The following is a 26,969-nucleotide window of genomic DNA, read 5'->3' as shown; positions in this document are numbered from 1 at the left end:
ACTAAATCTTTTTTTTCTTTTGCAGTGTTTGTAACTCGAAGCAAAAACCAAATATGTTTTTATTATATAAGATTTGCTGTGCATTTTTTTCCATGATAAATGTCTGCACTAACTATAGAGAATTTAGTAGGCTATTGGTAAGTGTGTTACACTAAACCAACTTAGTAGAGCAGAGGTGGAACTACCATTGGTGCAGCAGGTGCATTGCACCAGCAATGAGTTATCCCCCCACCCCCCCCCCCCCCCCCGCAGACCATTTTGAGCAATGTCAGATGAGTGGCACAGTACAGAGGGAAGTGTGGCCCCCACTACCTTAAGGGACATGCCCCTTAACTTAGAACTGCAGGGCTGGCCTTTTCTAGCTGATATGAGTCCTACCACCCATCAGCACTATTAATCACAGCCATATACTGCATCTAGTTAAGAGACTGCAGGACATTTTTTTCCATTCACTGTTGTCTGTGAATTAAAGGCAGCTCACACCTGGAAAGCACAAAGGGCGGAGACCCCTGTCACAGGCAGAGTACAGACCACTGTGTTCCTGCCCCCACCAAGGTACATTCCCCCTGTACTCCACACAATGCAGTACATTGTGCTTGTACCTCTGCCACCCACTGCCTCTACCTGTCACCCCATCACCCTCTGACTACCCCTTCATGCTGCGGTCACCCTCTGCCTCCCCTTGCCTATTGTTATCACTGTCTTCCTCTATATGTCAACCTAACGCTCTGCCATGGTCAACATAGGCAAGGGTCGACAGGTTGACATGAGTTTTTTATGACTCAGTAATCGTACATCGACATGGACACCATACCGCATCCCCTTGCATGACTCACTATGTTCGGCACACTATTATATTCCTACTTTATACCCACTTGGATAGTAAATTATGAATAACCACTTTTTTCTTAAAAAAAAAAGTAATGAAGAATTCAGGTTGACTTTTTGACTGTTGACCTTGCCTATGTCGACCATAAGAGTATGTTAGTCAGTGTCGACCATTAGTGGTCGATCAACATTGTCTATCCACTGACTGCATACCCTGCCTCTCCCTGTCACCCACTGTTGAGTATTTTGAACTATGGTGGAGTGGAGGAGAAGGGCCCAAATGATATTTTTGCACCTGGTCCAACCACAAGTTCCGCCACTGGTGCCTGCCTTTGGGCCTACTTCAGCTTCAAACTTCAACTAATGCCTCAGCATCGGGAGGTGCAGAAAGTGGGCATCTCAGTGTCCAGATGTCATCCCGCTGAGTGAGTGATAAGTGAATCAAAAGTGCATTCAAACTGCTAGACAGGACTCCAGTGCCCGTTCCACCTCTCTTTCCTCAGTACACAGTATTAACATTGCAGTATATACAGGTATATGACATTATTCAGTGGAATTTGTTAGAAAGCAGCTACAATATTGATGAGTTGTAAAACATCTGCATCAATAACCATGTAAATAAAACAATTTTGGAGCCATCATATATAAGTAGTACGTATGTTTACATTGTATATTAAGCTGCAAATATTCCATGAGTATATTTTCCAGCTCAAAGTAAGATTTCTATATTAATGTGAGTTGTGGGATACAGTTATGTGGGGTACACACCAGGAAGATATGGCCCAAAACGAGCCAATTTAGATACAATCTCGACCGATTGTATGTAAATCGGCCGTGTTTTGGGCCATTTCGCTGCCCTTTTGATGCAATGCCGATCAGATGCGCGGCCCCGTGGGTCGGTCAGTCTTTTCTGAGAACCTACCTGCTGCAGGTAGGATCTCAGAAACAATCATTGTAGTGGGTGGGGGGCGCGATCGGATCGCGATCACATTAGAGGCATTTTCGCGGCGGGTCGGCGGCACCGTCAGCGGGCCGAACGTTCCTGTGATGACCCGCTCACGAGCTCCATAGCCCTGGTGTGTACCGGGCATAGGTTAGAAGTAGAAGTCTGCAATACTGAGCGGTCCCAGGGTATTCTCGCTGGGGATGATACACATGTGCAATGGCCGAGGTGTTCACATGGGTAGTTGAGGGAAGGGGGCAGGAAGGGCGCAGAGCAGGGGAACACCAAGTGTTTTATGGACATTGCCATGAAAACGCTGGGGGCTCCCATGGGGACACAGGTGGGCCAATACATTACCTGCGCCGCCCCCGCTGCGCAGAACACCACCACTATCAGTTTAGACTGACTTTAATTTCGTAAGGGGAGAGAAATCAGACAAGCTGCTGAGCAAGCCTTGCTGAATCAGGCCCTATGTTCACATGCTGCAGCTGAATCACAACGTTTGAGTAAATGAGCATCAAATGCACCATGGGATTTGATCACTAGGTCTACAAGCATTAGGTAGGCAAGCATTAGGTCGACACCACTAGGTCGACATGCATGAATGTCAACATGACTGAAGGTCGACACGGGTAAGGTCTTTTTTATTATTTGACATGTTCCAACAGGTGGTATTTCATCCCTTACTATCCACTAGGGCATAGTGGGAGAATAAAATGGCGAGCGCAGCGAGCTAAGGGACGCGGTGCTACGTTTCAGTGTCCATGTAGACGGTGTCAACATAGCGACAAAAGAGGAAAACCCCATGTCGACCTTTTTACTGTCAACCTTCCCCATGTTGACCTAATGCTTGTGTTGACATAATGTTCCAGTCGACCTTCAGTCATGTCGACCTTGCTGCTTGTCGACCTGGTGTCTATCCAATGATCCATACCCTGCACCATGGCTAAACATGTTATTATATCCTTACTAAACAGCCTAATGATATTCTAAGCACACTCACAATCTGTCATCTTTATTAGGGAATGTTATGGATCACAGTCTGTTAAAAGAGCAGTAAATTTACAATGATGAAATGATAACATAACACTGTACGTATTGGATTCCTATCTTCTTAGAGAGATCCACGTTTTTACCGAATCAAATTCTTCTAGCAAACTTTCACAGGTATATAGCTTTTGTAACCTATGGGGGAAAACATATCATTACATAATTCTTCACACATTTTCCATAATACATACAGGCCCTCATTCTGTTTCATTCAGTTTAAGAAAGAAATCAATAGACCAAACAGAGATATAGAACAGCGCTTCTGCTATTGTATACACGGCTAGGTATAACAAGGATCTTTTATGAAAATAGCACAAAATAATAAAATTGTATGCATCAATTGATAAATAAAAACAATAAAAAGGAGCCTTATACCCCTTTCACATCGCACTTTTAAAACGGTATATTGCCGTTTTTTTTCCCATGTGAAAGTGCCAGAGTTGATTTACCGGTTAAAGTTAACCGGTATTTCAACACGGTTAAAAAGCAGAGTCCTACACGGTTCAAAGCCGTTTTTTAGGCAGTGTGAATGGCTCTATTTCAATGGCTTGAAACGTGTCCCTTGGGGGTTAAACGGGTTGAATGTTTGAATGGTATTAAATGATTTTTAAAACGGTTTTCACCTGCAATGTGAAAGGTCTCAAGGCTCAGACCCGTTTTAAAGTCCCATTTAAGAATACCGTGTCATTACCCATTTCTGCAATGTGAAAGCAGTATTATATTTAATAGTGGGTCTATTTGTTTGTATACTGCACCTCCAAAAGTTCAATTGAAGATATAATCAAGGTGTATTAGAGTCCCAGTCTAATGTCCAGCTAGTGGGATTGAATCCAGGCAGATTTTGTATCCGTAATAGCAAACTCTTTGGTAGTATGCAAGGGGTCCACAAAACAGATTGTACTGGGGCCACTTCCTTTGCCGAATTGAATAACGGTGCCTTGAGACATTCCAAAGGGGGGGGGGGCAAAAAAGTGCCATGGGGCAGCCTGACCCCTAAATCCGCCCCTGCCCCCCCTCTCAACGCCGCTGGGCACAGCAAGAGAAGTGGCTGACCACCGTCACATTCAGTGTTCACAGGGCAAAGGAGTGGAGCGATCTCACCTCAGGTGGCTGTGGGTCAGCGGACACCTAGCTGGCCATGCAGTGTGGCATTGTCGCACATCATCGAATGATGTTTCTCCCCTTCGGTAATAAAAATCAGTCTAGCCTGACTCTTATAACGTCCCCTATCCACCCAATTTGGGGTAATAAAAATAAAAAATATAATAGAAATAAAAATAAGTTTATAAAATGAATAAAATAAATGCGGCATGTTTACAATTCCTTTGTAGGAAAAGGTTGGAGGATATCAGTCCCGGAATTAATTGTATTCCAAATGCTAGCTGACCCTATCTAGTCCTACCTGGAGTCCGTTTGGACAGGTACTCCAAGCGGCAGTCAGGCGGAATGGTTCCGTCGCTTCAGCACAAGGAGATTCTGCGGGAGTCTTTGTGATGACGTCATGGCTCCTTCGTCTGTTCAGACCTCAGCAGTGGCTTTTCTCCTGATATCTTCCTTAGTTCCTTCCAACGCGTTTCACAATGGTTAGATGCTTTTTCAAGGATGATTTGTTTTTAAAAGATTTTTTATTTATATAGCAAAACTTAAATCTGTAATGATTAATTCGGCGGCAACCACATGGCTTCACAGATTCTGTTCTTTCTAAAAGATTTTTTTCTTTTGTTCATGCACACAAATAAAAATGAAATAAAATACAAATCAATAAAATCAAATATAAAAATAAAAGAAAAAGAAAAATAAGTAAAAGTAAAAATAAAATAAAAATGAAAATAAATATAAATTTAAAAGTAAAATAAATAAAAATAAATAAACATAAAAATAAGAATAAAAAAGTAAGGAAAAAAAGAAGAAGCAAAAAGAGGTCAGGGGGGGGGATGCCTTTATAAGAATGCTTTTAGTTCAATGTCAATATTGAAACCTTTTGGTTCTAGGGTGTCGAGAAGGTATATATTTGGTCTCTGTTCTTTTCAAAGTGGATACCACATCTTCTCCTCTCCAGTGAGGGGTTACATTTTGGATTCCCATGAATATCAGACCTTTTGGGTCTTTATTTTGGCTTTCCAGAAAATGTGCTGAAACACTGTGGGTCTTTAGCCCTATTTTGTCAGTGAGAGGAAGTGCACAATGGCAATTGAGTTCAGGAGGTGAGTAATGTGGGCACCCTGATGCACTGGGTAATAGGCATCCCTCCAGAGCAATGGCTGCAGCATTGTGCACCACAGTACATATAAGCAGCAGCGATAGCTCTAATATATACACCTCCTGCTTAGGAATGAACCATGGGAGACAATGGAGTCAGTTTCTGCAAGGCTCCAGCCCTGAAGGGGGCACTTCCTCCATTGTCCCACGTTCTTCCTGTTAGAGGAGCCGTAAAGCGTTAGAGCATTCATCATCATCATCATCATCAGTGTGGCACACCTCCCCCGTAACCTGAACTCTCTTCTGGTAACCGCAAATGTCATATAACAACCTACATTGACCTGGGTGGTCGGATGCATGGAGGTGCTGGGAGACAGTGTGGTGTACGTGTATCCAGAGATGAGGGTTTTGCAGCTGTCAGCCTGTCACAGGAGATTGGGGAAGTGAGAGCAGCAGCAGTGTTAGAATGCAATAACTTTCTAGTAAGTGCAAGCCCTCTTACAGGTGGTGTGGGGCTCGAAAGGGCTAGTTGTGGTTGTGGAGGGTGTTTGAGGAAGTTGTGGGGGGATTTAGGTCCAAGGGATACTATTTGTGTAGATATTATATGTTAAATAGTTGATACTACTCCTAGGCAAGGCAGTATACACTTACTATGGACCTCTCTAAGAAACTGTGCATATATGCCATCTATGAATTTTGAGAGAATGTTATCACCACATTGGGTTGTGTGTGTATGTGAAATCATATGGTTGCTATAAGTCTAGTGCTGATATACATTTTCTGATGATGTCTGAAAATGTTGGTTCTCTCAGCCTTATCTTGGTACTCCACCTATAAGAGGAAATCACCTTGTTGAAATTACATAATACCATAACTATCTATTTAAGGAATATGATACTAATATTCTGTGACAACTACCATAACATCTGGTATAAAATACATGTTGCATAATATGTAAGGGGCATTACTTTTTGGAATGTGTTAAGAATACTACTCTGTGACATAATATATAAGGGGCATTACTGTGTGGCATAATGGGTAAGAGAATTACTGTATTGCCTGTGTAAGGGGTATTACTGTGTGGCATAATGTGTTAAGGTCATTATTGTGTGGCAGAATGTGTAAGGGGTATTTCTGTGTGGCATTATGGGTGAGAGGCATTACTGTGTTGCATGTATAAGGGGCATTACTGTGTGGCATAATATGTAACGGGTACTACTTTGGAATAAGGGACATTACTGTGTGGCATAATGTCAATACAGGGAAATACTGTATTGTGTAATGTAAATAAGGGACACTACGCTGCGGTTTAAAGTTAATAAGGCTACGCTACTGTGCACACCTATTCTCAGTGAGGTTGCCAAACATCTTAAAGCATATAGACATCAAAATATGAATAGAAAATTAATAGTATATGTACCCTTCATTTGGTCTCAATGTTATATTAATGGATTATAATGTTCATTTGCAGTTCTGGTATTTATTTCCACTTACACATATTCTGTCCCCGTTCTGCAATTCCCCCACAGAAAGTGTGGGACACATGTCATCATCACTTCCGGGGATTGTGCATTCCACATAGGTGAAACGCCTTACCTACTTCCTTCCTGACAATCCCCTGGAGGTGAATACATAGCGGCTAAGCGGAAAAGTGTCTCTTTCCCGCGACCACATTTTCGAAGATAACTAGTGTCGTCTTCGGCATTTTCCAACAGATATGGGTGCGTTCCACCTGTGTGCAGATTTGATTTTGACAAGAGGACAAAACCGCCTATAGAGGTTTTAGACCCGCTATCAGTACGTATTTGAATATATGTTTATATGATTTTCACAGCCACTTCCAGTGCACAAGTAAACACTCCCCCTAAAGGAGTTGTCATAATACACAGTGGGCCAAATGTAATAGGGTGAGAGTTTCAGAAAGTGAGAGATTTTGGGAGAGTTTTCCCATGTTTTTTAAAGCAGCAATCAATTACATGGCAAAATCAACCTGGGTTTTGCAGTGTAATTGATTGCTGCTTTAACCCCTTCCCGACATTTGACGTACATTTACGTCATGGTCGGGAAGTACTTCCCGACACATGGCGTAAATGTACGTCATGGCATTTAACTGTCACCGCGTCTATAGACGCGGTGACAGTTTCAACATGTCTGCTGTCCCTGACAGCAGACATGTCCGTGCATGCCCAGGGGGGGCTGCGATGCCGCCCCCCCGTCGGCGATCGCTGTGCTTGGCTGTTCAGTGTGAACAGCCAATTACAGCGTTTTCCTGTGTCACCGGCGAATAACGTTCGCCGGTGACACGGGATCAGAGGTGATTGGTGCTGTAAAGTACAGCACCAATCACCGCGGGGTGTAAGGGTGACACTGGTGTCACCCCACCGCACCCCGCCCGCCCCCAAAGGCCGTGATTGGTTCGTCGGACCGACGGACCAATCACAGCCAAGGAGGGGGATTTAAACTAACGGTGACTGCACTGCAGACGCCATTCCGGTCTGGAATAGCGTGCAGTGCGGTCACCGTACCTCCCTGCCGCCATACTGACCAGAACCTTGCTCCATAGCTTGCTCCATACTTACCTGATCGCTGCTTCATCACTGCTTCCTGGATCCTGTTACTACTTGTGCCTTCCTGTGAAATTGTGCTGCTGCAGTGTACTAGCTAGATAGATAGAGAGATAGAGAGATAGATAGAGAGATAGAGAGATAGAGAGATAGAGAGATAGAGAGAGATAGAGAGAGATAGAGAGAGAGATAGTGTCAGAGAGTGCTGATCGCTGCTTCAACACTGCTTCCTGGATCCTGTTGCTACTTGTGCCTTCCTGTGAAATTGTGCTGCTGTAGTGTACTAGCTAGATAGAGAGATAGATAGAGAGATAGAGAGAGATAGAGAGAGATAGAGAGAGATAGAGAGAGATAGAGAGAGATAGAGAGAGAGATAGTGTCAGAGAGTGCTATATTTTGTGCTGCTGCAGTGTGATATAGTTATAGATAGAGAGAGAGAGATAGAGAGAGAGAGATAGATAGAGAGGCCTAGTGACAGAGTGCTATATTTTGTGCTGCTGCAGTGTGATAGTTATAGAGAGATAGAGAGAGATAGAGAGAGAGAGATAGAGAGAGATAGTGACAGATTGTGCTATATATTTTTGATATAACTGACTGCTGCCCCCTCCTTTTGTGCTGATCAGTATAAATTAACTGATCAGCAACTTTTTGGGGGCGCAGGTTTTTTTTTATATATAGATATACCTGTCAGTGCTGCTGCTGCAGTGTCATAGAGTGATAGATAGTGAGAGATAGAGAGATAGAGAGAGATAGTGACAGAGAGTGATAGAGAGTGCTAAATTTTTTGTCTGCTGCCGCCGCCTTTTGTGCTGATCACTATATCTGAGGTGATCAGCAACTTTTTTGGGGGTACAGAGGTTTTTTTTTTTTTATATATACCTGTCAGTTGCACCAAAGGTTGTGCACCTGCTGCACCTCACTGGTAATCAGTGTCGCATCACTGATCACCTTTTTTTTTTTTGTGTGTGTGCTGTGGGGTCTTTTTTTAATTTTTTTTTTACACACACTGTGATTTTGTGGGTGTCCTGTGGCCGCTGTGCGCTGATCAGTGACGTACATCACTGATCATCTTTTTCGGTACAGGGTTGATCTATATTTTTTTTTTTTTGATCAAATTCCTGTTGCCTTTGAGCGCTGTTCAGTGACAGACGTTACTGACCAACATCTGTGCTCAATTTTTGGCGCAGGACCTTTTTTTTTTTTTTAACCCCTTAAATTTTTTATTTTTAACCCCTTCATTTTTTTTTTTTTTATTGGTATAAAGTATTTTTTTTTTCTGCACCACATACACACTACACACTACATACCCCCCGGATTGAAATAAAGTTTGTACCCCCCCCTACACTATACACGTGTTGAAACATTTCACTACCAGTAACACAAAAATAAAAATGGCATCCCAAATGTCCTCCCAAATGTCCTCCCAAATGTCCTCCCAGTCATCCAGGAGAATGTATTCAGCGGAGGAGGCATATGCCCTGCTTGCTTCTGACTCTGACACAGCCAGTGATGCAAGCGGGGAATTTGAAGGATTCGCCTTAAGCTCCTCTTCCTCCTCTGGTGATGAGGGACCCCCTCAAAGACGCCCCCGTAGAGCAGCTGAGACCCCCCCCCCCAATAATTGATCTCGTATGGACCCCACCACCAGACAATTTTGAGCCCCAGGTTCCTGAGTTTTTGGCCATGCCAGGAATCCAATTTGATTCCACAGGTCTCAGAGAAATTGACTTTTTCAAATTATTTTTCTCTGATGATTTTATAAATTTAATGGTGGACCAAACTAATTTATATGCCCAGCAGTTTATTGCTCAAAACCCCACGTCATCATTTGCTAGGTGGACCCCTGTAGATGCAGTAGAGATGATGACGTTTTGGGGTCTGGTGTTTCATATGGGCATAGTAAAAAAGCCAGAAATTAGGCAATATTGGAGTACAGATGTTCTGTACAGTACTCCATTTTACCGTATGGCCATGCCCCGGACTCGATTTGAGACAATTCTTAAATTTATACATTACACCGATAATGCACAGTGCCCACCCAGAGATGATCCCACCTTTGACCGGCTATTCAAAGTCAGGCCGGTCATTGATCATTTCAGTGCCAAATTTGAAGAGGTGTACATCCCTGAAAAATTTATTTGTATCGACGAGTCCCTTATACATTTTAAAGGAAGGGTTAAATTCCGCCAGTACCTTCCCAGTAAGAGGGCAAGGTATGGCATAAAAATGTACAAACTGTGTGAAAGCACCTCAGGGTACACCCACAGGTTTAGGGTTTATGAAGGGAAGGATTCAAGAATTGAACCGCCAGAATGCCCCCCCTCCCTCGTAGGTGTTAGTGGGAAAATTGTCTGGGATTTAGTGCACCCCTTCCTGGATAAAGGTTATCACCTCTATGTGGATAACTTTTACACCAGCATCCCCCTGTTTAAGGCCCTTGGTTCAAGAGGTACAGCAGCTTGCGGTACTGTGCGCAAGAACCAAAGAGGCCTCCCAAAAACGCACATTGCCCAAGTAATGAGAAGGGGTGAAAGCAGGGGAATATGCACCGAAAATATGTTGTTGGTCAAATATAAGGACAAGAGGGATGTCCTTATACTGACAACAATTCACGGAGACAGTACCACCTCCGTCCCTGTACGAGGTACCAGTACCCACACCTCAAAACCTAATTGTATCCTGGATTACAATAGGTACATGGGCGGAGTGGATCTTTCAGATCAGGTACTGAAGCCGTACAGTGCCCTGCGGAAAACAAAAATCTGGTACAAGAAGGTGGCCGTGTATATCATCCAGATGGCACTGTATAACGCTTACGTGCTATTCCGTTCTACCGGCCAGAGGGGGACATTTATGCACTTTCAAGAGGAAGTCATAAAGGGCCTAATATTTGGGAACCAGCAGGCAGAGGGCCCCAGTACTTCTAGTACTGGCCCCCGTATTGTACCAGGGCAGCATTTTCCTGATGAAATCCCCTCCACTGGAAAAAAGGGCAGGACACAAAAAAGGTGCAAAGTTTGCTATAAAAAGGGAATAAGAAAGCAAACTATTTTCCAGTGTGACACTTGCCCCGACAAACCCGGCCTATGTATAAAGGAGTGTTTTAAAATATACCACACATCTATGGAATATTAGGTTCATAATTTCACCGTGCTTCGGGGGTCTTGCTAATGCCACATAACACCCACCATTCATTCCACCAGAATCTGAGCCGCAAAATCCAAAAATCACTCCTTCCCTTCTGAGTCCTGCCATGCACCCAACTGGTATTTTTTGGTCACATGTGAGGCATTGCCGTACTCGGGAGAAATTGGGGCACATATTTTGGGGTGCTTTGTCTCCTTCATTCCTTGTGAAAATGAAAAATTTTGAGCCAGAACTGCATTTTTGTGTAAAAAAATGTAATTTTTCATGTTCACTGCCCACTTGTATCAAAATTGGTGAAACCCCTGGGGGTTTGAAATGTACACTATACCCCTAGATGAATTCCCTGAGGGGTGTAGTTTGCAAAATGGGGTCACTTGTGGGGGGGTTCCACTGTATTGGTGCTTTGGGGGTCTTGCTAATGCGACATAGCACCCACCATCATTCCACCAGAATTTGTGCTGCAAAATCCAAATATCACTCCTTCCCTTCTGAGTCCTGCCACTTTTTGGTCACACATGAGGCATTGCCGTACTCGGGAGAAATTGGGGCACAGATTTTGGGGTGCTTTGTCTCCTTCATTCCTTCTGAAAATGAAAAATTTTGAGCCAGAACTGCATTTTTGTGTAAAAAAATGTAATTTTTCATTTTCACTGCCCACTTGTATCAAAATTGGTGAAACCCCTGGGGGTTTTAAATGTACACTATACCCCTAGATGAATTCCCTGAGGGGTGTAGTTTGCAAAATGGGGTGACTTGTGGGGGGGTTCCACTGTATTGGTGCAACATAGCACCCACCATTCATTCCACCAGAATATGTGCTGCAAAATCCAAAAATCACTCCTTCCCTTCTGAGTCCTGCCATGCACCCAACTGGTATTTTTTGGTCACATGTGAGGCATTGCCGTACTCGGGAGAAATTGGGGCACAGATTTTGGGGTGCTTTGTCTCCTTCATTCCTTCTGAAAATGAAAAATTTTGAGCCAGAACTGCATTTTTGTGTAAAAAAATGTAATTTTTCATTTTCACTGCCCACTTGTATCAAAATTGGTGAAACCCCTGGGGGTTTTAAATGTACACTATACCCCTAGATGAATTCCCTGAGGGGTGTAGTTTGCAAAATGGGGTGACTTGTGGGGGGGTTCCACTGTATTGGTGCAACATAGCACCCACCATTCATTCCACCAGAATATGTGCTGCAAAATCCAAAAATCACTCCTTCCCTTCTGAGTCCTGCCATGCACCCAACTGGTATTTTTTGGTCACATGTGAGGCATTGCCGTACTCGGGAGAAATTGGGGCACAGATTTTGGGGTGCTTTTTCTCCTTCATACCTTCTGAAAATGAAAAATTTTGAGCCAGAACTGCATTTTTGTGTAAAAAATGTAATTTTACTTTTTCACTGCCCACTTGTATCAAAATTGGTGAAACCCCTGGGGGTTTGAAATGTACACTATACCCCTAGATGAATTCCCTGAGGGGTGTAGTTTGCAAAATGGGGTCACTTGTGGGGGGGTTCCACTGTATTGGTGCTTGGGGGGTCTTGCTAATGCGACATAGCACCCACCAAAATTCCACCAGAATCTGAGCTGCAAAATCCAAAAATCACTCCTTCCCTTTTGAGTCCTGCCATGCACCCAACTGGTATTTTTTGGTCACATGTGAGGCATTGCCGTACTCGGGAGAAATTGGGGCACAGATTTTGGGGTGCTTTTTCTCCTTCATACCTTCTGAAAATGAAAAATTTTGAGCCAGAACTGCATTTTTGTGTAAAAAATGTAATTTTTCATGTTCACTGCCCACTTGTATCAAAATTGGTGAAACCCCTGGGGGTTTGAAATGTACACTATACCCCTAGATGAATTCCCTGAGGGGTGTAGTTTGCAAAATGGGGTCACTTGTGGGGGGGTTCCACTGTATTGGTGCTTGGGGGGTCTTGCTAATGCGACATAGCACCCACCAAAATTCCACCAGAATCTGAGCCGCAAAATCCAAAAATCACTCCTTCCGTTCTGAGTCCTGCCATGCACCCAACTGGTATTTTTTGGTCACATGTGAGGCATTTCCGTACTCGGGAGAAATTGGGGCACATATTTTGGGGTGCTTTTTCTCCTTCATACCTTCTGAAAATGAAAAATTTTGAGCCAGAACTGCATTTTTGTGTAAAAAAATGTAATTTTTCATTTTCACTGCCCACTTGTATCAAAATTGGTGAAACCCCTGGGGGTTTGAAATGTACACTATACCCCTAGATGAATTCCCTGAGGGGTGTACTTTGCAAAATGGGGTGACTTGTGGGGGGGTTCCACTGTATTGGTGCAACATAGCACCCACCATTCATTCCACCAGAATCTGTGCTGCAAAATCCAAAAATCACTCCTTCCCTTCTGAGTCCTGCCATGCACCCAACTGGTATTTTTTGGTCACATGTGAGGCATTGCCGTACTCGGGAGAAATTGGGGCACAGATTTTGGGGTGCTTTTTCTCCTTCATACCTTCTGAAAATGAAAAATTTTGAGCCAGAACTGCATTTTTGTGTAAAAAAATGTAATTTTTCATTTTCACTGCCCACTTGTATCAAAATTGGTGAAACCCCTGGGGGTTTGAAATGTACACTATACCCCTAGATGAATTCCCTGAGGGGTGTAGTTTTCAAAATGGGGTGACTTGTGGGGGGGTTCCACTGTATTGGTGCTTGGGGGGTCTTGCTAATGCGACATAGCACCCACCAAAATTCCACCAGAATCTGAGCCGCAAAATCCAAAAATCACTCCTTCCGTTCTGAGTCCTGCCATGCACCCAACTGGTATTTTTTGGTCACATGTGAGGCATTGCCGTACTCGGGAGAAATTGGGGCACATATTTTGGGGTGCTTTTTCTCCTTCATACCTTCTGAAAATGAAAAATTTTGAGCCAGAACTGCATTTTTGTGTAAAAAAATGTAATTTTTCATTTTCACTGCCCACTTGTATCAAAATTGGTGAAACCCCTGGGGGTTTGAAATGTACACTATACCCCTAGATGAATTCCCTGAGGGGTGTAGTTTTCAAAATGGGGTGACTTGTGGGGGGGTTCCACTGTATTGGTGCTTGGGGGGTCTTGCTAATGCGACATAGCACCCACCAAAATTCCACCAGAATCTGAGCCGCAAAATCCAAAAATCACTCCTTCCGTTCTGAGTCCTGCCATGCACCCAACTGGTATTTTTTGGTCACATGTGAGGCATTGCCGTACTCGGGAGAAATTGGGGCACATATTTTGGGGTGCTTTTTCTCCTTCATACCTTCTGAAAATGAAAAATTTTGAGCCAGAACTGCATTTTTGTGTAAAAAAATGTAATTTTTCATTTTCACTGCCCACTTGTATCAAAATTGGTGAAACCCCTGGGGGTTTGAAATGTACACTATACCCATAGATGAATTCCCTGAGGGGTGTACTTTGCAAAATGGGGTGACTTGTGGGGGGGTTCCACTGTATTGGTGCAACATAGCACCCACCATTCATTCCACCAGAATCTGTGCTGCAAAATCCAAAAATCACTCCTTCCCTTCTGAGTCCTGCCATGCACCCAACTGGTATTTTTTGGTCACATGTGAGGCATTGCCGTACTCGGGAGAAATTGGGGCACAGATTTTGGGGTGCTTTTTCTCCTTCATACCTTCTGAAAATGAAAAATTTTGAGCCAGAACTGCATTTTTGTGTAAAAAAATGTAATTTTTCATTTTCACTGCCCACTTGTATCAAAATTGGTGAAACCCCTGGGGGTTTGAAATGTACACTATACCCCTAGATGAATTCCCTGAGGGGTGTAGTTTGCAAAATGGGGTGACTTGTGGGGGGGTTCCACTGTATTGGTGCTTGGGGGGTCTTGCTAATGCGACATAGCACCCACCAAAATTCCACCAGAATCTGAGCTGCAAAATCCAAAAATCACTCCTTCCCTTCTGAGTCCTGCCATGCACCCAACTGGTATTTTTTGGTCACATGTGAGGCATTGCCGTACTCGGGAGAAATTGGGGCACAGATTTTGGGGTGCTTTGTCTCCTTCATACCTTCTGAAAATGACAAATTTGGAGCCAGAACTGCATTTTTGTGTAAAAAAAATAATTTTTCATTTTCACTGCCCAGTTGTACCACAATTGGTGAAACCCCTGGGGGTTTGAAATGTACACTATACCCCTAGATGAATTCCCTGAGGGGTGTAGTTTGCAAAATGGGGTCACTTGTGGGGGGGTTCCTAACTTTTAGCATCTTATGGTGCCTTGAAACCTACATGGTGCCTAAAAAATAATCTCATAAAAAGGAGGCTCCAAAATCAAGTAGGTGCTCCTTCTATTATGAAGCCTGTGGTTTGGTCACCGTGCACACTAGGGCCACATATAGGATATTTATGAAAACAAAAGAATTGGGGGAATCAATTTTTAGTCACATTTCTCTAGTAAAATGTACTGTGTTCCTTATAAAAATGTATTAAAATTGCAAATCTGCAAAAAAAAAGAAATTTTGAAATTTCACCTACACTTTGTTTTAATTCCTGTGAAACACCTAAAGGGTTAACAAACTTCCAAAATGCTGTTTTGAATACTGTGAGGGGTGCAGTTTTTGAAATGGCATCATTTATGGGGGTGTCTCACATACAAGTCCCTCAAAGTTACATCAGAACTGAACTGGTCCCTAAAAAAATCAGTGTTTGAAATTTTCTTGAAAATTTGAGAATTTGCTATTCATATTGTAAGCCTCCTAGTGTCCCAAAAAATTAAAAGGAAGTTGAAATAATGATGTCAACATAAAGTAGACATATGGCCTATGTTAGTTATTCACTATTTTGAGTGGTAAGATTATTTGTCTCACAAGCAGAAAATTTAACATTTTGCAAATCGCTAAATTTTCCATTTTTTCACGATATTTTGGTATTTTTCACAAAAAAACACAGACTGTATCGACCCAAATTTACCACTAATTTGAAGTACAATGTGTCACGAAAAAACAATCTCAAAATCACTGGGATAAGTAAAAGCAAAAAAAAGTTATCCCCACTTAAGTGAGACATGTCAGATTTGAAAAAAAGGGCTCTGTCAGGAACGCAAAAACTGGCTCTGTCAGGAAGGGGTTAAAAAACATGGGAAAACTCTCCCAAAATCTCTCACTTTTTGAAACTCTCACCCTATTACATTTGGCCCAGTGAGTATAAAAGGAGATCTGGAAGATGATACAGGGACACCTTGACAGATAAATGTTGAAACGTGTTGGTGCTTTTCAGGAGAGGGTTCATATTTAACACTTGAGACCTACATATGGTGAGCTTGTCCGGGTTCATTTTCACCTTTGTAGATCTTTTTGCATGTTACCATCTCAATGGCCCTTATTCTGGTTGGTGCGGTAATATCCGCGTGCGTTCGTGCCGCCGATGTTTTGTGTCTGCGCATGTGGAGAGGCGTCTCTGCGCATGTGCGAGCGGGACGCACGGCCACATTCCGCATGAAATGTGTACACTACGAACAGGGGGTGGAGAGGGGCGTGAAGGGCTGTTTGGGCTCATTACCATATGATTACACCCCGCGTTTCATGGGCGTTCCCATGCAAACGCTGGGCGTACGTATGGTAATGCGGCCGTGACGCACCTGTAGGGGGCGGACATATGACATTGCCGGATGTCAGCTGCCCGCCCAGATCCCTGCTTTTGCACAGAGAAATGCCCCTGTGGTCTGAGGTTGCGGGAGCTGCCTGGCCACTCGGTCCTGCATTCGATGGTCTGCGACCATCGAATGATGGGGGAGGTTCCCTGAGATGGAGGAGGTGTATTCATGAGAAATACACGTGCGGTCCGTTCGGACAGCTTCTTACCGCGTACGGACGGAGTTGGCGATCCGTATGGAAGGCGGGGTTTAGGACGCACGGTGCTGGCCGCATATTCGGATCCGGCTGCACCGATCAGAAAAAGGGCCAATGTGATAACCTGCCATTTTTATTAAGTTCTTTTATAAATAAATGTGTTACATTTTTGAAGTGCTCAGAGTATTTGAGCCAGAAGACTTCTATATAAAGAGGCCTTCATATGAGGATACTCAGCGGGACTGTGTGAGCATCCCCCTGGGTCCTTTTTGGTTGCATGTTTGATGGAAAATATACCTTTATGTGTATGGTACTTCAGGGATGAATGTAAGTGTAGTGCTAGCAGACCTTCCTCCTTGACACTACGGTGACCCTATAGAGAAAATAATTTCCACCACCCATATCGGAGGGTTCTTTATCCCCAACATTGGAAACCTATGTTTTATTACACTTAATTGGATTTACTACACTATGGTATTTTTTCCCCTCTCTATTGTTTCCACATATCCTAAACATCTGAAAGGAGAAGAGTAGAAGAAAAGGAAAGACTTTAAGGACTATATCACTATAATTTGCTATTCATAAGGCTTGGTGGTAAGAGTCCAATAAAGGGGAACTTCATATTTTGTTGTCTATATTCTCAGTGAGACCACAACTCTTTTTGGGTGCTGTCCCTTTTCAGATTGTGTGGAGGGGGGCACCAACATTATTTTTGCCATTGAGCAGCTGGAATGACATTACACCACTGATCCTGCTGCGTTACTGATCCGAACTCTATCCAAGGATGTAGTATAGGATCTTCATCCTGCATGGCTCATGGGATTTTGCAAGCTTGCCACCGCAAATCCTATCTAGAGGCCAGAAGATCCTCCTCCTTCCTGTAATCAATATATTGATAACCATCGGGATTGTTTACAGGTCTATCACGTCAGCTGTCCCAATATATCTAAAGACATCGTTCTGTGTGTACGGTGAAACGGCTGAGTGCCCGTACAGCCGCTGCAGGAGCTGCTGGGGATGACAGCTCAATGGACTCGCCCAGCTTTGATGTCAGTCCCAATGGATCAGGCAACATGTTTGGAGAACTGTCTTTTTGTCTGTAGATATATGTACTAGTGTGTACCCAGCTTAACTCTCTCTACACATGTTATATCTGCCCCACCTACAGTGCACATGGTTTTGTCCATTTGAGAAAAAGCAATCCGGTCTGAATAACCTCCATACTTGCCTACTCTCTCATAATGACAGGAGGCTCTCAAAAATATGTGGTGTTCCTGATTGTCCAGAAGAGTGGGCAAGTCTCTTGGAACTTGCAGCTACACACCACCCACAGAGTGAAGTTGGCAGTCCCACTGCTGATGACAATCAATTGCCTCATTGCAGCCATGCCTCCCACTGTACAATGGTAACCTCAGCATTGTATGGTGGGAGGTGGCCATGATGATGCAATAGTGGTCACCACAACCGTGTGAACTCTCCTATGCTGCCTCAGTCCCCCACAACACCCTCTGTGCCGCAAGATGCCCTTCACACAGTCCCCCACTATGCCAACCTGGCTTTTTGTAGTGTGAATGGATAATAGATCATTCAGTGGAAGCCTGTGCAGACAGAGAAAATATAATGCTCCACACAGATAGAGCCTTGTTGGAACTAAGCCTATGGCCCCATCTTCTCACATGTCTAACCTTATTTCCTTAATATCAAGTGCCACAAGAAAGTGCCTTAACCACTTCAGTGGTATGCCCGTAAATTTTCCGGGCTCAGCTGCGGCCATACCACTAGAACTAGTGCCTTAGTGGTTCCTCCAGCTGTGCACCACTGGCGCACCACCTCTAGCAGCACCCTCCTGTTGTCCCCCCTCGTGTTGCTCCCCCCTGACCTTGGCGCTCTGGGGATCGTACGCCAGAGCTCCCCTGCCGCTGCTCCCGGCGTTATTAGCACTGGATCAGTGACCGGGTGGCAGGCCTCACTCAGGGAGGTTCGGGGGGAATTGGGAGTTGGGGCACTAGAGTCCCCCTACGAGCAGCCCCGAACCTCCATGAGCGTGGCCTGCCACCTGGTCACTGATACAGTGCGGATACGGCGGGAGCTCCGGCGTAAGATCACAGGAGGGCAGAGGTCAGGAACAGGAGGGGGGGCGGAACAGGAGGGGGGAGTCGGGACTGCCTTATGCCCTTGAGTGGTGAGTATTGCTGGGGCAGGACAAACCTGCCCTGGTAGGTTTGTCCTGCCCCAGCAAATCCCACGACTCAAGGGGTTATATAGCACATTGCATAGTATCACATTCATCCAGCAATAGTATCTACAGTCAAGACAAAATTTACAAAGGATACGGATTAGGTCGACCCTATTAAAGGTCGACATGCATTGTGTCAACCACTGAATGAACGACATGGCTAAGGTCAACAGAATAAGAATGTCGACACAATCATTAGGTCGACAATGGGAAGGCCGACAGTCAAAAGGTTGACATGAGTTTTTCACAATTTTTTTAGCCCTACAATCCACAACAATGTGATGGGAGAATAAAATAGCGTGCCAAGCGTGACATGGCTAAGGTCAACAGAATCAGAATGTCGACACAAGCATTAGGTCGACAATGGGAAGGCCGACAGTCAAAAGGTTGACATGAGTTTTTCACAATTTTTTTAGCCCTACCATCCACAACAATGTGATGGGAGAATAAAATAGCGTGCCAAGCTTAGCGAGGCACTGAGCCCGAAAGCATGGCGAGTACAGCACGGTACACTTAGACAGTGTCCATGTCGACATTCGGAACAAAAAAAAAACACGTGAAAAACTCATGTTGAACTTTTGATTGTCGACCTTCTTATGTTGACCTTCTAACCCTGTTGACCTTAGCCTTGTCGACCTCTTTCAGATGTGTCGACCTAAGACCTGTCGACCTTCAATGGTCGACCGAATATAGTCGACCCAATGATCAATACCCGAGTACAAATGCTAGAGCCGAACTGATTTACCTTATCTATGACTCCTATTGGGGTTTCCCTCTTGAACCCTAAATTCCACAGAAGCCTTGTGTACTTGTTTCCAGTTCCAAAAACAAAGAGACACCCTTTTAAAATAAGAAAAAGTTTGGTTACTGTCCAGTGGCGTAAGTTCGTCCCAGTTGCCCAGAGGCAAGATATAAAATAATACTGCTATAAATATATATCTATACCTTTACGCTTGCTCTAAGCCAGGGGTGGGGAACCTTAGGCCCAGGGGCCGTATGCGGCCCCCGTAGCCGGTCTGAGTGGCCCGTCCACCCTTGCCGCTTTGCCAGGAGTCAAGTACAGGGGAATCCTCGCGAGAGGTCGGTAGTTCTTGCGAGATTCCTCTTAATCAACAGCAGCCAGAGACTGTCAGTCCTATTCAGCATCAGCCGCCGGAGCGTGGGAAGGCTGCAGCAGGACTATTTGTAAGAGACATTTTTACATATGGCCCCTGAAGGCTTTTTTCCCCATACAAACGGCCCTTGGCACAAAAAAGGTTCCCCACCCCTGCTCTAAGCAAATGCTTCGAAAGCTAGTCTGCTACCTTGTGATTGCCTCTGTGTTTGTGCATGTGTGAGAGAGATAGAGATGTAGTTTCACTTGCTGCCAACAGATGGCAGTGTTTTGGAGACACACAATCAGACACTAGACATATATAAAGTATAGAATATATATATATATATGCTGTGTATATATATATATACTAGGTGATTCATCGCGCCCTACGGGCGCTCTTCACACCGTCGTAAGGGGCTGTGCCCCCTTAATTTGTGAACGTTTGTATATGAGAAATACAGATGGAGCCGGCCTGGTCTTTGCAGGGGATGGCGAAAGAATCACCAGCCGCCATCCCCCGCCAGCCACCATCTGATCTACAAAAGGGGACACGCGCGCACGAGAAAGGGGACACGCACGCCTCTGAGACACGCGTGCGAATAGCGGAAGGGGAGGGTCGCGAGGGGGGTGCCGCGAATCGCAGGGAAGGGGGGGGTGTTTTGCCACGAATCGCAGTGGGGGGGGAGCTCACCTGGTGGCTGTGGAGTAGGTTCCTGGGCAATATGGGGAGGCAGAGGGTGTCTGGCACTGTGGGCTCACTGGGCTGGTTCTCTGTCATGTGAGTCAGTCATGTGAGTCAGAGGCTCCACCCAACGTTACAGACACACTCACACACTTTGAGTGACAGATGTAGCCAAATATATAAGATATATATATATATATATATATATAGGTGACGCCAAGTGCGCCTCCAATATTTAAGCAGGTACTCCATGAATCCCCCCTGTTAGTGGGAGATAGATAAGAGAAAAGCCACAAAATAGGGTCTGTCAGGGGAACTCCAGAATCAGCATGTGTAACTTCAGGAGTTCCGCTGACAGACCCTATTTTGTGGCTTTAAAAGTCGGCTTGAGCTTCTTGTGCTCTCATTGCTGAAGTCCCATGTGACTTGTCATCTGTATATTGATTAACGGAAACATAAGGTCTGTCTGAAAGGACCATTTGTTTCATACTTTTGATGTATTACCCATTCATGTAACCCCTGATGAAGTCTTTGAGCTGTCAGGAGCCATATTATGAGGTGGGAGAATGTGAGCTTAGAAAGTGCAGTACTGGTTATATCAGGGTTGCCGACCCTCCCGGAATTCCCGGGAGTCTCCCGAAAATTGGGTCCCCCTCCCGGCCCCCCGGAAGGGTGGGCAACCCTCCCGGAATCTGGGGGACCCCCCTGAACCCACCGAATCGCGGCATGTAAATGCCGCAATCCGCGGGTCTCAGAGTAGGGGGCTGAGCTAAAATGGCACAATCGCGTCATTTTAGCCCCGCCCCCTCCATGGATAGTAGTAATTTCTTCTATTTCCCGTAGAGGGGGCGGGGCTTAATGATGTCACCGTCAAGCCCCACCCCCGATCGGGTAAGCAAAGTCTCCTCTCCGGGCTTCTCCCGGAGAGGAGCATTAAAAAGTCGGCAACCCTGGGTTATATTGTGTCTGTGTTTTTATTTATTATGGCATGTTTAACCTTTCCTGACCACTTATCTTATTTAAATGTTTGAAACAGCCAATACTATAGACCATCTGTACTGTTAAATATTAATACTGTATTCCATACTGTATCCAGTGTACAAAAAACTCTGTTTCAGGGCTATTACCACTCCCCCAGAATCCTGTACTTCCTCCAATGTGCTGCATAGTGGGACACTTTGGATTGCATTTAGAAACCCCTCTCTAAAAATCCTGTTTGCCACTGGGTAGACAGCAAGTAGGTTGATAAGCATTAGGTCAACACCACTAGGTCGACATGCAGGAAGGAGGAGGACTGCATTGTATGATACACGTGATTATAGGGACTCATACCATATTCAACCAGCAGGGGACTCAGTGTCATGCGTTATTAATTCTCATACTCCATGAACGGTTGAAATATTGTTATGATTGTTATCATTATTTACATATCTTTGATGAATACCAGTATACATGACTCATGGAGTAATTATTTCTCTCGATTATTTCGCACTTGATCTTTAAATTGTGACAATTTTATTCTTTATCTAAATATTTTGGTGATTTGTTTGATGTATAAACTTTATTACGTGTACTAATTTTTTAGCAAAGCCATTTAATAAAAGTTATGTTTTAGAATCTCTTTAATGTATCATCTGTAAAGTGTGCCCCCCCAAAAAAACCTTTTTTGTTCTTCCTTTGTGTCACCCTTGTGACTAACCTTTTCAGTTATGATGCTGAACAACTTTGGGAGCACCGCCAACCAGACACCGCTGATCATTTTAGTATAAGCGGTACCTATGTTGGTACAATAAATTTAAGTACTTAATTATTACTATTATCATTATCCTGCCAGTGCCAATCCCACCCCATATTGTGTACAAACAACATGCAGAAAGGTTGACATGCAGGAAGGTCGACATGACAAAAACCCTATGTCGACCTTTTTGACTGTTGACCTAATGCGTGTGTCGAACTAATGACCTGACAACCTAACCCATGTCGTCCTTCAGTCATGTCGACCTTAATGCATGTCGACCTAGTGGTGTCGACCTAATGCTTGTAGACCTAGTGACTGTATCCCTCCCAAACTTGGTGCACTGGGCACTTACAGTGGTGCCACAAGTTGGTGGCCTAGTATCAAACTAATTATTTATGGTCCACGTGATTAGCAATACCCGAGAGAAACAGAAGTGCAATCTTGTCCGCCACCAAAAAAGCGGAACCTAGGGATGATAAATAAGCACAACTTATAGTACGTCATTTAAAAATCTTTTTTTACCAACTGGACTGTTGGGGGTACAGACTCTTGTATGGTCATGTAATGCCAAATATAAAGCCAATTTGTTGAAGTGATTATTCTTATTAAACTTTGGGTTTAATTTGAATGTGTACCCTATACAAAGTAGTTGAAAATTCCCTTGCACTATAGACTAGTAATAAAGCGAAATAAATATATAAAGTGTGGTGAGATGATTTTTAATTTCGAAATAAAAATTGTTATTTATTTTTTATTTTTTTTAATTTATGATTCAATCTTAATTTTCATGTTGTGGTTATGGATTGTAATTTATCTATAATTTAAAACTGTCACCTTTCCAAGTCATTATTCCAAACATGAATACAACAAACATTCTATAAACATTTAGATTGTGTAACAGGTAGAACCAATACTGTATCTTCATGTCGGAGTTTCTTAACCCTATTGATCTATGAAGCAGGTCAGCCTAGAGCAGTTTTGCCCCTTTATAGATTATAGAGACACCTAATTGGCCAATCTATCTTACTTACACTGTTTACGTCAGCATTTCAATTGATCTAATGCCATTTTCATGGCAATTCCATAATGCAATCTATTCAGCGTTTACCACTCGCTGAAGACACATTTGTGTGTGTAGGAGAGTTCTACCGCAGCTTGACCCACATTCTGTAAAGCAATTGGAATCAGACATAATCCTTGGGCCTAATGCTAAATCCTGCTCATTGCTAGGAACTTCATGCTCGATGCCAAGGGGCTTCATGCTCATTGCCAAGGGGGACTGAAATAGCTCGTTGCCAAGGGGGACTGAAATAGCTTGTTGCCAAGGGGGACTAAAATAGCTCATTCTCAAGGGGGACTGAAATAGCTCGTTGCCAAAGGGGACTGAAATAGCTCATTGCCAAGAGGGACTGAAATCCCCGCTGTGCCTGGCTGAGCTAGTGTCCGCTGCTATTTTCAATTCTCAAGTCTCCCCCTGGACCGTTAGCCAATAGACGCTCGCAGTCCAGCAGCCAATGCTGCTTCTGGACCTCAAGCGCCTATTGGCTAGCGGTCTAGTGGGAGACTTTAATTGAAAACAGCGGCAGCCGGCAGCCGGCAGCCAAGCACAGCAGGGAACAGGGAGCGGGGGGAAAAGGAGAGCGGGCGAGCAGGGCGGGGGAGCCGGCGGCAGAGTACATGGCTCCAGCGCCCTGTGATATTTCGGTGCTCGGAGCTCGTGCTCCGCCGGCTCCACCCTCGCTACGCCCATATATATACTGTATATTGAGTGCATGTACCAATCAAATGAGGATTGGTAAAACTGAGAGATGTGACGTAATGAAGCAAAAAAAGCAAGCAAATGGTCTCCATTTTGCACTGTAGGTTTCTGATTGGTTGTTAAGGGCAACATCAACTATTATCCTTTTTAAATGTTTTAGTAAATTTACACAACATTTCTGTGCTTTTTTTTTGCTTTACTTACAAATCTGAATCAGGCCCCTTGTTATCAAAGCCACCAAATAATCCTCCTAAATTACATGTAATTTCTTTGTCATCTGTGGTTTTGCTTTACATCCATATCAACATCAAATATTCATAGAATATTCATAAATACATAGATACACAATTCACATACTTTTAATAATTGAATTCCAAGAATCCAGATTAAATTTCTGATATTGTTCCTCATAGTCGGAGACAAATCTTCTGCCATCTGTAATAGAACATTGCAAACTGAATTATGATATGCTTGTCATATAACCTAGATAGAGGCATAGCCATAAAGCGGGTAATCCTTTATAATCCTGTATCCATCTTCCAGATTATAAAGAGAATTGGTATTTTTTTATGGTTCGAGTGTGACATTAAAGATAAGGTACCCCTGAAGAAGTCTTGCATAAGACGAAATGCGTTTAATATTTGATTCCAAAGTTCACACTGGAAAGATTGAGGACTCCAGCCCAAGGGGGTAAAATTTGTCCTATGGGACCTCAATAATGATGTTTTGAATTGTTAGTAGTACTGTAATTGAATGCTTTGTAAAGAAAAACTTGTAAGGCCAATTGTTTTAATAAATTGTTATTATATTGTGAACATAGGCCTGCGCAGCACATTTTATTAGGGGGTGCACAACCTATTGTGCATGTCTAACAACACCCATTGGGTGCGTCTAACATCACCAATCAGGCGTCTACCATCATCTATTGGCGCTCACTACAATATAAAAGTCTCTCAGCCTAAACATAATCTCCGGCCTATTTCAGTCAGTTTGTAATCTCCTTATTACTCTCTGTAACAGTTCATGCAAATAAAGTCAAAAACATATATGGATGACACACGTATGTAGTGATATGACAATGGTCTAGTACAATTAACAATGCAAAACACACATAACTGAATGATGGGCTCTTTTAATAGATTACAGTTCTAAAAAGCAAAAGTCTTTGGTAAAAGGTATTGCTGGTTGCTAGCGGCAGGGAGGTGTTTATAAGGGTGGGCACAGCATTAGGGGGTGCCTGTGCGCCCCTAACACTCTATGTGCGCACGCCTATGATTGTGAACCAAAAGATTTATTTATTATTTATTTATTAACAGTTTCTTATATAGCGCACACATATTCTGCAGCGCTTTACAGAGATTATTTGAACACTCACATCAGTCCCTGCCCCAGTGGAGCTTACAGTCTATATTCTCTACCACATGTACACGCACACACAGACATTATAGGGTTAATTTGTTGGGAGCCAATTAGCCTACCAGTATATTTTTGGATTGTGGGAGGAAACAGAGTACCCAGAGGAAACCCACGCAACTACGGGGAGAATATACAAACTCTGCACAGTTAGAGGCATGGTGGGAATCAAACCCATGAACTCAGTGCTGTAAGGCAGTAATGCTAACAGTGCCATACAATAACTATGCAATGACAAATCAGAAAGGGTGTTATTAAGCACCTTCCTAATACCCACACACTATACTAGTTATATGTTCCTGTCCCACTGTCAGGACAGACATATACAACTGATGACATCCACTTATACTTCAATGTTTCTTCCCTTTTTATAATGAGGAAAGAATTTTTAAGAATATTTTAGTTGTTCAGAATATGATTGATCCAACTCAATTTATACAGAAACATAGAAACATAGAATTTGACGGCAGATAAGAACCACTTGGCCCATCTAGTCTGCCCCTTTTTAAACATGTTACCTCCAACCATATTTGATCCTTATTTTTTTGTAAGGATATCAATATGCTTATCCAGACTGCCTTTGAGCAGCTCTAGAAAACATGCAATAACTTGAACGTTGAGAAACACCATTCAATGTTTTTAAAATGAGTTACATTCTAATCTTCAACATAAAATCCATTGACCATTAATACAACATTCCCCAAACATAACATTAACCCTAAATCTAGTCTCTATGTACCTTTTTATTAAATAAATTATTTCTCTCCTTAGACAAATACATTAAAAACACTATAATCAGACAAGAATTTAATTGACGTAGTTTAGAAAAATACTGAACTTACGTCTGCCTTTGAGATACAGCATTGACTGGGGACCCCAATTCCTTGCCATTAACTTGTTCTGCAAGTTTAAACAAAGTAAAAAAAAAAAACCATAACAAACACAATACGTAAAGTTTAGTAAAGAGAAAGGTATCAAATTAAATTAAATATACATGACATTCTCTGTGTATCCCCAGTGTTACCTTAGGAGCAGACATTGATTCAGACAAAATAAACAGGAAGGCAGCGCAGGTAAGGAACAGCACACTTTTCCTGGTCTAAGAAGGAAAATAAGAAAACAGAATAAAAATATAATAAAATATAATAAAAATAGAAAATAAAGAAACAGTAAGATACATTTTGTGCAATACAATGATATAAGAGTTTCTCTTACCATTATGGGTGTTCTTGTAAACTAAGGCTATGCAACAGGTTTTCCCTCATCAGACACCAAACAGATGCTTTGTTGTGTTGATAATGAATATAAGTCATGCAAAGCCTTGGTATAGTAATATGAACGTCTTCTAGTCATGTACTTTTCATTCACCTATTTGTTGAACAACAACACTGCATAGTATGAGGGAATTAAGTACATTTATCCCCCAGTAATGATCAAAGTGATTCAATGTGTCAGTTTATTCAAGAATACATAATGACGGTGATG

General features: G+C 43.2%; 1 protein-coding gene across 2 annotated transcripts; it reads right to left on the bottom strand.

Annotated features, from left to right (window-relative positions):
• On the bottom strand, nucleotides 1-26,847 carry LOC146046441 (spexin prohormone 2-like). 2 transcript variants are annotated; one of them, XR_014465890.1, is made up of 7 exons: nucleotides 26,700-26,847; nucleotides 26,509-26,583; nucleotides 26,327-26,384; nucleotides 24,429-24,506; nucleotides 19,542-19,636; nucleotides 2,724-2,956; nucleotides 1-2,664 (listed from the first exon to the last, which is right to left on the bottom strand). XR_014465890.1 is itself a non-coding variant. In XM_083165736.1 (6 exons), the coding sequence occupies exons 1-6, from the start codon at nucleotides 26,700-26,702 to the stop codon at nucleotides 2,933-2,935; spliced, it is 333 nt and encodes a 110-aa protein (XP_083021862.1). In that variant the 5' UTR covers nucleotides 26,703-26,847; the 3' UTR covers nucleotides 1-2,932. The 2 variants fall into 2 exon arrangements, 1 of the variants encoding a protein (XP_083021862.1); XM_083165736.1 differs by having other exon boundaries at nucleotides 1-2,956.
• Between the last annotated feature and the right edge of the window lie 122 nt (nucleotides 26,848-26,969).

The sequence above is a fragment of the Crinia signifera genome, chromosome 11 (genome assembly GCF_055691185.1).
Source record: "Crinia signifera chromosome 11, ASM5569118v1, whole genome shotgun sequence".
NCBI classification, from domain to species: domain Eukaryota; kingdom Metazoa; phylum Chordata; class Amphibia; order Anura; family Myobatrachidae; genus Crinia; species Crinia signifera.
Note: the sequence above shows the minus strand (reverse complement) of the source record. Positions and strands in the feature narration are given on the sequence as shown.